At 29.3% G+C, this 13,659-nt stretch overlaps 1 protein-coding gene across 1 annotated transcript; it reads right to left on the bottom strand.

Moving 5' to 3' along the window:
- Window positions 1–4,375: 4,375 nt before the first annotated feature.
- Window positions 4,376–12,139, bottom strand: LOC142223569 (beta-1,4-glucuronyltransferase 1-like). Its single transcript, XM_075293448.1, has 2 exons — window positions 11,252–12,139; window positions 4,376–5,359 (listed from the first exon to the last, which is right to left on the bottom strand). Exons 1-2 carry the CDS (start codon window positions 11,668–11,670, stop codon window positions 4,417–4,419), a joined length of 1,362 nt encoding a protein of 453 aa, XP_075149563.1. The 5' UTR covers window positions 11,671–12,139; the 3' UTR covers window positions 4,376–4,416.
- Between the last annotated feature and the right edge of the window lie 1,520 nt (window positions 12,140–13,659).

The following is a 13,659-nucleotide window of genomic DNA, read 5'->3' as shown; positions in this document are numbered from 1 at the left end:
AGGGGAAGTCTGGTACAAAAACTGAAGTACTGATTAATCACTCCATGGTTTCCACACATGTGTCCCGTACATTTCACAAAAATCGGACTACTTGCTTTTTCGTTTATATACAGAAATAGTTCCCATATATCGACAATCCTCTACTTTCTATTTTCAAGACATCGGCAAAAGGGAACCCCATCCTTCCCCGACCATATATCGTACCCTATATTCATTTCACAAACTATCCAACTTCACTATTCCCCTTACCCAACCGGACATCGAAAAATCATGTACCCTGTACGAGTATAAATTTAATCATCTTCTCCCAATTTAACGTAAATCAAAGAAGGTCAGATTTTTTTGTAAAGGGACGTCACTTTCTCTGTTAATTCCAAGAAAATCTCTAAGCTTTCCTTCAAGTTGCATAGTGTGGGGCAAGGAGAATGTTCCCGTCCAAATACCCAAAAATCTAGTACACGTACCCCTTCCCATCCAAAAATTAAAAAATCAGGTACCCCATAATTAATTCATAACCCCACGGCGTGTTCTCTATAAATCTCAAGTAAATCTGAGAATTTTTGTTTTTTTTTTGTACTTTAAACAAAAGTCGTATAAAGGGTGGTCCATCTCCGCGACCAAATCGAAAAATAAAGTAGCGGGTCTTTGTCTAGACATCACCCCTAACATTCCTTGGAAATTTCTCCCAAATCGGAGATCTTTGGCCCAATTTTGAAAAAGTCTGGCAAGAAGGATGTCCCCCTCCCCCAACAGACATCACAAAATGAGGTACTCTATTTCAATCACATGATTACCCTCTACGTTCTCCGAAAAATTTTCATGTGAAAAAAATTAAATTATTTTATAACAAAGGCAACTGCAATGAATTCAAATTATAAATTTTTGTAATGTGCGCTGTATGTACAAAAAGATTTTCCCGCTTTTCCATTGACACTTTAGAAAATTTAGTAAAATTTTATTTCTAAATTTAGTAAAATTTTATTACTAGAGAAAAAAATTGTTTCTATAGAAAATTTAGTAAAATTTTACTTCTATAGAAATTTTTTTCAAAATTTTGTTTTCATAGAAAACTTTGTAAAAATTTTATTTCTATGGAAATTTTTGTCAAAATTTTATTCATATAGAAAATTTTCACAAAATATTGTTTCTATAGAAAATTTTGTCAAAAATTTAATTGTATACAAAATTTTGGAAAAAATTTATTTCTATAGAAATTAATTTCCAAATTTTATTTCTACAGCAGATTTTGTCAAAAATTTAATTTCTATAGAAAAATTTGTCAAAATTTTATTTCTATAAAAATTTTTTGTCAAAATTTACTTTCTTCCCTCAAAATTTTTTAGGTTTAGCGAGAATACCTCGACGATATTCAGATTATCCTGATGCGTATACTACTTGAAATGTAATTTCTACTATTGGATCAAAAATTTTGTCAAAATTTTATTTCTATAGAAAATTTTGTCAAAATTTTATTTCTATAGAAAATTTTGTCAAAATTTTATTTCTACAGAAAATGTTGTCAAAATTTTATTTCTATAGAAAATAAAGTTTTCAATAGAAATAAAGTTTTGGAAAAAAATTCTAAAGAAATAAAACTTTGACAAAACATTCTATCGAAATAAAATTTCGAGAAAAATTTTTATAGAAATAAAATTTTGAGAAAAAAATTTTATAGAAATAAAATTTTGAGAAAATTTTTTTCATTTTCTATAGAAATAAAATTTTGACAAAATTTCCTATAGAAATAAAATTTTAACAAAATCTTCTGTAGAAATAAAATTTGGATAATATTTTCTATAGAAATAAATGTTTACCAAAATTTTGTATACAAATAATTTTTTGACAAAATTTTCTATACAAACAATATTTTGAGAAATTTTTCTATAGTAATAAAATTTTGACAAAATTTTCTATAGATATAAAATTTTGACAAAATTTTCTATAGAAATAAAATTTTGACAAAATTTTCTATAGAAATAAAATTTTGACAAAATCTTCTATAGGAATAAAATTTTGATCACGTTTTCTATAGGAATAAAATTTTGATAACATTTTTTAAAGAAATAAAATTTTGACAAAATTTTCTGTAGAAATTTCACAATTTTATTTCTATAGAACATTTTGTCAACATTGTGTTTCTATAAATTAAAAATTCAAATTATTTCTATAGAAAATTTTGGCAAAATTTTATTTTTATACAACATTTTTCCAAAATTTTATTTCTTAGAAAATCTTGTCAAAATTTTATTTCCATAGGAAATTTTGTCAAAATTTTATTTCTATAGAAGATTTTGTCAAAATTTTATTTCTATAGAAAATGTTGTCAAAATTTTATTTCTATAGAAAATTTTGTCAACATTTTATATCCATAGAAAATTTTGTCAAAATTTTATTACTATAGAAAATTTTCTCAAAATATTGTTTGTATAGAAAATTTTGTAAAAAAAATATATATAAAAAATTTTGGTACAAATTTATTTCTATAGAAAATAATATTAAAATTTTATTTCTACAGACGACTTTCTCAAAATTTTATTTCTATAGAAAATTTTTCCAAAACTTTATTTCTATAAAAAATTTTCTCGAAATTTTATTTCTATAAAAATTTTTCTCGAAATTTTATTTCTATAAAAATTTTCCTCGAAATTTTATTTCGATATAATGTTTTGTCAAAATTTTATTTCTTTAGAAAATTTTTCCAAAACTTTATTTCTATCGAAAATTTTGAAAAAATTTTATTTACATAGAAAATTTTGCCAAAATTTTATTTAGATAAATCAATTTGTCAGTATTTTATTTCTATAGAAAACTTTCTCACAATTTTATTTCTATAGAAAATTTTGTTAATATTTTATTTCTACAGAAAGTTTTGTCAACATTTTATATCTATAGAAATTTTGTCAATTTTTTTTTCTATAGAAAATTTTCTCAAATTTTTATTTCTATAGATAATGTTCTCAAAATTTTGTAAAAATATTATATCGATAGAACATTTTGTCGAAATTTTATTTCTATAGATAATTTTGTCAAAATTTTATTTCTACAGAAAATTTTGTCATAATTTTATTTCTTTAAAAAATGTTATCAAAATTTTATTCCTATAGAAAATGTGATCAAAATTTTATTCCTATAGAAGATTTTGTCAAAATTTTATTTCTATAGAAAATTTTGTCAAAATTTTATTTCTATAGAAAATTTTGTCAAAATTTTATATCTATAGAAAATTTTGTCAAAATTTTATTACTATAGAAAATTTTCTCAAAATTTTGTTTGTATAGAAAATTTTGTCAAAAAATTATTTGTATACAAAATTTTGGTAAACATTTATTTCTATAGAAAATATTATCCAAATTTTATTTCTACAGAAGATTTTGTTAAAATTTTATTTCTATAGAAAATTTTGTCAAAATTTTATTTCTATAGAAAATGAAAAAAAATTTCTCAAAATTTTATTTCTATAAAATTTTTTTCTCAAAATTTTATTTCTATAAAAATTTTTCTCGAAATTTTATTTCGATAGAATGTTTTGTCAAAGTTTTATTTCTTTAGAAATTTTTTCCAAAACTCTATTTCTATTGAAAATTTTGAAAAAAATTTATTTCTATAGAAAATTTTGTCCATATTTTATTTCTATAGAAAATTTTATCATAATTTTATATCTATAAAAATTTTGTCAAATTTTTTCTATATAAAATTTTCTCAAAATTTTATTTCAAAATTTTGTAAAAATATTTTTTCGATAGAACATTTGGTCGAAATTTTATTTCTATAGAAAATTTTGTCTAAATTTTATTTCTACAGAAAATTTTGTCAAAATTTTATTTCTTTAAAAAATATTATCAAAATTTTGTTCCTATAGAAAATGTGATTAAAATTTTATTTCTATAGAAAATGTTGTCAACATTTTGTTTCTATTTCTTTTTTCAAAATTATTTCTATGAAAAATTTTGTTAAAATTTTATTTCTATACAAAATTTTATCAAAATTTTATTTCTATAGAAATTTTTTTCAAAATTTTATTTCTATAGAAATTTTTTTTTAAATTTTATTTTATAGAAAATTTTGTGAAAATTTTATTTCTGGAGAAAATATTGTCAAAATTTTATTTCTATAGAAGATTTTATGAAAATTTTATGTCTATAGAAAATTTTGTCAAAATTTTATTTATGTAGAAAATTGTCAAAATTTTATTTTTATGGAAAATTTTGTCAAAATTTTATTTTTATGGAAAATTTGTCAAAATTTTATTTGTATAGAAGATTTTGTGCAAAATTTTCTGGCACATGCAAACATTAGAGCATTTTCCAACTTTGTAACACCTACAAGCCAAAATTACTTACCCCGAGCCTTCCAAATACAAAACACCCATTAGAAATATTTTCCATAGTATATCCTTATTTCTAGTCATTCTTAAAATTACACTATACAAATCTCATTTATTCCATATTTCTCGGCATATTCAGCTAATAACGAGGGTACTATTTCCTCTACATAGGACATTCTATCGCCTTCCAAATCGAATTTTTTCAAACCAGGAGAATGGGTTAAAAATGCCGGATGCAAAATATCATACTCATAGTCCAACAAACACATGGCATAATTATGCATACGCTTATCCGATTGGGAATCCCATGATAGGCGTTCATCATATTCGGGCTCAGTGTTATCACTGATATAAAAGGGTTCCCAGAATGGCATATTATTGTAACGTTGCGTCACATCCAATATTTCCATTTTATTGCCATTGTTGTTGAGAGCCAACCATCTCTCCTGATGAGGTATAAGACTACAATAGCTACAGCTATTCGCGTGCATGGGCATGGCCAATTTCATATCATATAATCTCATTAATTCTTCCTTATTATCGGGGATCAAAGCATTTCGATCCAGATCAAATACGGGCAGGGCAAATACTCGTCTTCTATTGCTTTCCACGATGAAATTATCCTCATCATCACTAATCATTTGTAGAAATTGTGGTATAAGTTTCAAACTGGGATATAGCTCTATATCGGTGGCCAATATGAAATGGGTATTGACACTAGAGCGGGCCACATTACGTCCTACATTTATGGGTAATGTTAGATTTCGTTGATAGCGATAGAAACGAGCTCGTTTTATATCTTCATAGGGAGCAAACATGGTCGAACAATCATGTGGCCATTTCAGAGCCTCTTCTTCATCGAGAGGCATGGGATCCAAAGGTAAATCTTCGGTGGGGAAATAGATGTGAAATGTCACATAGTCACGTATAAGTTCACTAGATGGTAGACAATGTCTCATATACTGTATGCTATCCATGGTCCTTACGAAATCATCTCCCGGAGCGAAGAGGGCAATGCTGATGGGTCCCAGCCAACTGAAAGAAATTAAAAGCATTAATTTACAAAGTATAAATCTTGGAAATGGATTTGAAATTAAAACTAATTAGAATAAACTATTGTCGAAGGAACTACTACAACTACAGGGTGGCTGATATATAATGCAACAAAGTATAGTACCAGAATTTTATAAACTGGGGAACAGGGTATTGTAAGTTGGTGCGTATGTTTGTAAACAGAAGAAGACGAGATAGCTCACTTGGATCCAAAGATTTTGACCTCCCCCTAAGAATTTTGGTATTGATTCTGAGCCATAGATTCGGCTTCTTTAGAATAAAAACAAGTAAGGAAAGTCTAAAGTCGGGCGGGGCCGACTATATTATACCCTGCACCACTTTGTAGATTTAAATTTTCGATACCATATCACATCCGTCAAATATGTTGGGTGTTATATATAAAGGTTTGTCCCAAATACATACATTTAAATATCACTCGATCTGGACAGAATTTGAAAGACTTTTACAAAATCTATAGACTCAAAATTTAAGTCGGCTAATGCACTGGGGTGGAACACAATTTTAGTAAAAAAACAAGTAAGGAAAGTCTAAAGTCGGGCGGGGCCGACTATATTATACCCTGCACCATTTTGTAGATCTAAATTTTCTATACCATATCACATCCGTCAAATGTGTTGGGGGCTATATATAAAAGTTTGTCCCAAAAACATACTAAATGTATATGGACAGAATTTGATAGATTTCTACAAAATCTATGGACTCAAAATTTAAGTCGGCTAATGCACTAGGGTGGAACACTATGTTAGTAAAAAAATATGGGAAACATTTAAAACTGAAGCAATTTTAAGGAAACTTCGCAAAAGTTTATTTATGATTTATCGCTCGATATATATGTATTAGAAGTTTAGGAAAATTAGAGTCATTTTTACAACTTTTCGACTAAGCAGTGGTTAAATCGCCACAAGGGAATGTTGGTATTTTGACCATTTTTGTCGAAATCAGAAAAGCATATATATGGGAGCTATATCTAAATCTGAACCGATTTCAACCAAATTTGGCACACATAGCTACAATGATAATTCTACTCGTTGTGCAAAATTTCAACTAAATCGGAGCAAAAAATTGGCCTCTGCGGTCATATGAGTGTAAATCGGGCGAAAGCTATATATGGGAGATATATCTAAACCTGAACCGATTTCAACCAAATTTGGCACACATAGCTACAATTCTAATTCTACTCCCTGTGCAAAATATCAACTAAATCGGAGCAAAAAATTGGCCTCTGTGGTCATATGAGTGTGAATCGGCAAAAGCTATATATGGGAGCTATATCTAAATCTGAACCGATTTCAACCAAATTTGGCACGCATAGCTAGAATGCTAATTCTACTCCCTGTGCAAAATTTCAATTAAATCGAAGTAAAAGATTTGCCACTGTGGTCATATGAGGGTAAATCGGGCGAACGATATATATGGGAGCTATATCTAAATCCGAACCGATTTCAATAAAATTTGGCACACTTGACTATACTACTAATTGTACTCCTAGTACAAAATTTCAACCAAATTGGCGTAAAACTCTTGCTTCTGGGACCGTATTAGTCCATATCGGGCGAAAGATATATATGGGAGCTATATCGAAATCTGAACCGATTTGGATAATATTTTGCAAGTTTTGTGAGACTCATAAAATATTAGGATGTACGGAAGTTGAAGAACATCGGTTGATAAACACGCCAATTATAACCAAATCGGGGATAAATATATTTGACAGCTATATCTACATCTGAACCGATTTTTTCCAAAATCAATAGCGATCGTCTTTGTTCTCCAAAACGACCCTATGCCAAATTTGAGGACGATCGGATTTAAACTGCGACCTGTACTTTGCGCACAAAAATACATGAACAGACAGACAGACAGACGGACAGACAGACAGACAGACAGACAGACAGACAGACGGACGGACAGACAGACGGACATCGCTAAATCGACTCAGAATTTAATTCTAAGACGATCGGTATACTAAACGATGGGTCTCAGACATTTCCTTCTTGGCGTTACATACAAATGCACAAACTTATTATACCCTGCACCACAGTAGTGGTGAAGGGTATACATATGGGAAGCATTTAAATCTGAAGCAATTTTAAGGAAACTTCGCAAAAGTTAATTTATGATTTATCGCTTGATATATATGTATTAGAAGTTTAGGAAAATTAGAGTCATTTTTACAACTTTTCGACTAAGCAGTGGCGATTTAACAAGGAAAATGTTGGTATTTTGACCATTTTTGTCGAAATCAAAAAAACATATATATGGGAGCTATATCTAAATCTGAACCGATTTCAATCAATTTTGGCACACATTTTACGAATTGTATTCCTAATGCAAAATTTCAAGCTAATCGGGAAACAACTCTGGCTTCTGGGTTCATATAAGTGCATATCGGGCGAAAGATATATATGGGAGCTATATCTAAATCTGAATTGATTTCAACCAAATTTGGCACGCATAGCTACAATGCTAAATTAACTCCCTGTGCAAAATTTCAAACAAATTGGGCCAAAACTCTGGCTTTTAAGAACATATTAGTCCATATCGGGCGAAAGATATATATGGGAGCTATATCTAAATGTGAACCGATTTCAATCAAATTTTGCACACTTGACTATACTACTAATTGTACTCCTAGTGCAAAATTTCAACCTATTTCGGCCAAAAATCTGGCTTCTGGGGCCATATAAGTCCATATCGAGCGAAAGATATATATGGGAGCTATATCTAAATCTGAACCGATTTCAATCAAATTTTGCACACTTGACTATACGACTAAGTGTTATGTTTGAACAAAATTTCAACCAAATCGGTATAAAACTCTGGCTGCTGGGTCCATAGTAGTGCATATCGGGCGAAAGATATATATGGGAGCTATATCTAAATCTGAACCGATTTCTTCCAAAATCAATAGGGTTCTATCCTGATCCAAATTAGGAACATGTGCCAAATTTGAAGGCGATTGGACTTAAATTGCGACCTAGACTTTGATCACAAAAATGTGTTCACAGACAGACGGACATGGTTATATCGACTCAGGGACCCACCCTGAGCATTATTGCCAAAGACACCATGTGCCTATCTCGTCTCCTTCTGGGTGTTACAAACATATGCACTAACTTATAATACCCTGTTCCAGTGTGGCGCAGGGTATAAATATGGGAAATATGAAGCGAGAGAAATTTTAATGCAATTGTACAAAAGAGATTTATGATTTTTCAGGCGATACATATGTATTCGAGATATAGATCAATTAGAGTAATATTTACAATTGTTGCTACTCAGCAGTGTCGATTTTACAAGGATATTGGTTAGATCTCGCCAAGATATGTGGTCAAGTGTGGGTTGTGATATATTATTTGGTCTAGTCGGGCGACTTGGAGCCTTATTTAAAACTCATCCGTTCTGTGGAAATTTTGGCATTGCAGTGTGTAGGATATGGCTAAGATTTGGGGAAATCATCACAGAATTTTGTGTAAAGTGCGAGAATTTTGGCCATATTTGTATTCGCTGGGGAAACTATCCAGTCAATTGGAGGAAAATCCCATTGAAAATGGGTCTAAAATATGAAACAGTCTACCATATTTCCCCAACTCTGGTGTACGTATATATGGGAGCTATATATAATGTGAACCAATTTTGACTAAATTTGACATGCATAGTTAGAATAATAATTCTGCTATCTCTGCCAAATTTCACGTAAATGGGAGTATAACTTTGGCCCCCCCTGGTCATATGAGTGCAAATCGGACGGGAGATATATATGGGAGCCATATCTAAATCTGAACCGATTTCAACCAAATTTTCCACAATTACCTATACTACTAAACGTACTCCTTGTGCGAAATTTGAAGCAAATCACGGCAAAACCCTGGATTTTGAGGCCATATAAATTCAAATCGGACGAAATATATATATGGGAGCTATACCTAAATCTGAATCGATTTTGACCATATTTGGCACATACAATAGTATCGTTAAAAGTACAGCTTGGGCAAACTTTGAAGTAAGTCAGGGCAAAACTCTGGCTTTTGAGACCATATAAGTCCAAATCGGACGAAAGATATATATGGGAGCTATATCTAAATCTGAACCGATTTTAACAAAATTTGACACACTTAACGATACTATTAAACGTACCCCTTGTGCAAAATTTGAAGCAAATCACGGCAAAACTATGGCTTTTGTGGCCATATAAGTTCAAATCGGATGAAAGATATATATAGGAGCTATATCTAAATTTGAACCGATTTCAATCAAATTTACCAAGCATTGGTAGAATGTTAATTCTACCCTCTGTGCAAAATTTCACGAAGATCGGTAGTAAACTTTGGCCTCTGTGGTCATATGAGTCTAAATCAGACGAAAGATATATATGGGAGCTATATCTAAATCTGAACCGATTTGGCTGATATTTTGCAAGATTTTCGAGATTCATAAAATATTTGGATGTACGATATTTCAAAAAAATCGGTTGATAAACACGCTAACTATGACCACATCGGGGATAAATATATGGCAGCTATAACTAAATCTGAACCGATTTTTTCCAAAATCAATAGCGATTGTCTCTGTCCCAAGAAACGGCCCTATGTCAAATTTGAGGACGATCGGACTTAAATTGCGAGCTGTACTTTGTGCACAAAATTACATATACAGACAGACGGACAGACAGACAGACGGACATCGCTAAGTCGACTCAGAATTTAATTCTAAGCTGATCGGTATACTAAAAGATGGGTCTATGACCACTATTTCTTGGCGTTACATACAAATGCACAAACTTATTATACCCTGTACCACAGTAGTGGTGAAGGGTATAAAAATTGTAAATTTTGATATTAGCAATTTTTGCCAAATTTGCTCGGAATCGCTTCCGATTTAAAAATATAGCCACCACATATATATAATAGAATACCCTCATTTTCAACCAACCCCCCCCTCCTTTAAATCAAAAATGTGTTTGTTTATTTTAAGGAAAATTTGCCTTAGTTCGAAGACATGCGATTTTAATGGAGGGACGCAAATTTCCAAAATTTATATCCTAAATTTAATAAAAAAAAATAAATTTAAAGCAAAGACATTAAACTTTATTTTAATTACAATTTCATTATTTTAAAGAAAAGTTTGCTTTAATATTTTGTAAATTGCGCATCCTAAAATTTAGGTAGCGTAATCTTTAATACCGTGGGAAAAATGAACTATTTCGTGTCAAAATTGAACTAAATTTTGAGTTTAATTAAATTAACTAAAATTTTCTAACACTTTTGGATTTTTAACTGTCATTTGGGAAATGCACCCATCTCGTAAAGCAAGAATGAACTAAAAATAAAGAAAAAATTTTAGGTACAATATCATCATTGAGAAATGTACAAAAAACTTCTTCTGCTTTAGTTAGAATATCACTTATTTCTATGTCATTCAATTTTTACTACCATTTAGTTCATACCATTTCGTTGGCCTGAGAAAAATGTCTTACAAAATTTTAAAAATAAACTAAAACAAAATATTTTTTTTGCAATAAATGTACATATACAAAAAACTTCTTCTGCTAACTAAGCATTGACCTTATTTCTATGTCATTCAGTTTTTACTGGCATTTAGTTCATAAAATTTATGAGACATTCTTGGAATAAAAAAAAATTCTTTGGGCTGAGAAAAAATTCTTACAAAATTTTAAAAATAAACTAAAACAAAACAATTTTTTTTTCAATAAATATAAATTAGTTTTAACATCAGTTTTACAACTGACTTTATTTTCCGTGTATAATTACTTAATGGTGCGGAATGTAATAAAATCGACCACGCCCAACTTTAAACTTTCCTTACTTGTTTTACATTGACAACATTACTTACCGCGTCATTAATATTTCCAAATTTTTCATATACCATATATCTCCAACTGTTGTCAATGTTATAGATTCAGCACAACCCATATTAATACTACGACGACCACGTATTAGATTTTTCAATACCCAACAATCGCTTTGGGATAATAATTCCATTTTATCCAACTCTCTGTCTTGACATCCAAGTATAGATTTTAATTTTAGAGATGTCTCCAATGGAATTTCATACGATCTAGTATCACTTAACTGCACTCTGTTTTTGTAATTTAAGACCGAAATTTTTATTTTCATGGGTATCTGCTCATTACTCAAAGGAAATATTTGCCATAATATTATCACGGTTAAAGTTACGACTGATAAAATTCCTAAAAATCGTCCATATGATGAAATAAAACGTCGTCCTATAACTGAACTTCCAAAAGCCATTACAAAGAAATTTGCTAAGGATAAAAGCGGGAAACAGTTCAAGTATTTCAATATAACTGAACACTATAGTCGTTAAGGGGGAAACATTCTTTGTAATGTATAATAATTCCAAAAAATGGTTCTCTATTTGCCGAATATGCTTCTCTGTCTGTATTATTTTAATCAAATGTTTGAGAGAGTGTCTTGAGATTAAAAATATTTTAAAACCCTCGCCATGCTGATTATTTTCCAAAACAGATGTGTAGAGTATAAAATGAGGTCAAGTTTGAACTATAGTGGAGCTACACCAATGGACTATGTGTAGACTTGAATTCATAATTTTATGGGAGGTGATCATTAATATTAGGAATTGGGAGCCCCAGTGGTGCCATTTTTAGCATGCCCGCCTTGCATACAATGGGTCATAGGTTCAATTCCAGTTTCGACCGAACACCAAAATGTTTTTCAGCGGTGGATTATCCCCTCTCAGTAATGCTGTTGACATTTGTGAGTGTTTCAAAGCTTTTCTAAGCGGATTCATCGTAATTCTAAACGGTGTCGCCGTTCAGAATCGGTTTGCAAAATCGGGCAACACACATTGATAAGAGAGACACTGAATAGTCTAAATTAGCTACCATCATCCCTAACCTAACATTAGGAATTGTAATGAAATTTTAATTTTTAAAAACTCAACTTTTCCAAATTAGTAAAAATGAAACTTGGGAATAAACGATTTGTTTCTTAATTTGAAAAGGTAGATTTTTACAAAAGTTCACTTCTTAACTTTCCGATAAATTTCAAATTTAGTTTTATGACTTTTTACAATTTTGAAAGGGTGGACTTTCGACTTTTGTGATTTTTGGAAAGTTGCGGCTTTCGACCTATTGAGTTACGGCTTTCGACCTATTGAGGAATCTTCAACATAACATAGATCAATTCAAAATATACTTTTTCGTTAAAGTTCGATTAGTCGATTTTGATCAACATTAAATGTCGATTAATTAAACTCATTTTTTAAGAAAAATCAAAATTGGATTTGTCAACTTAAAATTTTTTTTTTTAAATCACAAAGTGCCAAAACATCAAACAAAACGTTTGAGTTGCCACGGTTACCACAGGTGGTAGAATTCTACCAAACTTGGTAGATTTTTTTACCGTTTGGTAGACTGGTAGAATTATTGATGATAGAATTAACATTTTGGAAAATTTTTCTATAAAAATAAAATTTTGAGAAAATTTTTCTATACAAATAGAATTTATACAAAATTTTCTATAGCGATAAAATTTTGGAAAATTTTTCTATGAAAATAAAATTTTGGAAAAATTTTCTATAGAAATAAAATTTTTGATAAAATTTTCTATAGAAATAAAATTTTGACAAAATTTTCTATAGAAATAAATTGTTGACAAAATTTTCTATGTAAATAGAATTTTTGATAACATTTTCTATAAGAATAAAAATTTGAAAAAATTTTCTATAGAAATAAAATTTTGAGAAAATTTTCTATAGAAATAAAATTTTGACAAAATATTCTATAGAAATAAATTTTTGACAAAATTTTCTATGGAAATAGATTTTTTGATAACATTTTCTATAAAACTAAAAATTTTACAAAATTTTCTATAGAAATAAAATTTTGACAAAATTTTCTATAGAAATAAAATTTTGACAAAATATTCAAATTTATGACAAAATTTTCTATAGAAATAAAATGTCGACAAAATTTTCTAGAGAAATAAAATTTTGACAAAATTTTCCATAGAAATAAATTTTTGACGAAATTTCTATGGAAATAGAATTTTTGATAACATTTTCTATAAAAATACAAATTTTATAAAATTTTCTATAGAGATAAAATTTTGACAAAATTTTCTTTAGAAATACAATTTTGACAAAATTTTCTATAGAAATAAAATTTGTAGAATTCAACCACAACTGTTACTTTTTTTTCTACCGATTGGTAGAATTTTTGATGTTTTGCTAGATTTTCGAAACATTCGTCTCCACCT

The sequence above is a fragment of the Haematobia irritans genome, chromosome 2, assembly GCF_050003625.1.
Source record: "Haematobia irritans isolate KBUSLIRL chromosome 2, ASM5000362v1, whole genome shotgun sequence".
NCBI classification, from domain to species: Eukaryota; Metazoa; Arthropoda; class Insecta; order Diptera; family Muscidae; genus Haematobia; species Haematobia irritans.
The sequence above is the reverse complement of the archived record's forward strand: the minus strand, read 5'-3'. Positions and strand labels throughout refer to the sequence as shown.

Excerpts from the sequence above, each read along its gene's own strand:
- LOC142223569 (XM_075293448.1), bottom strand. The coding sequence starts at position 11,670 with ATGGCTTTTGGAAGTTCAGTTATAGGACGACGTTTTATTTCATCATAT. Across the intron at positions 5,360-11,251 it reads TTGGAAATATTAATGACGCG|TTGGCTGGGACCCATCAGCA; the intron begins GTAAGTAATGTT and ends AATTTCTTTCAG.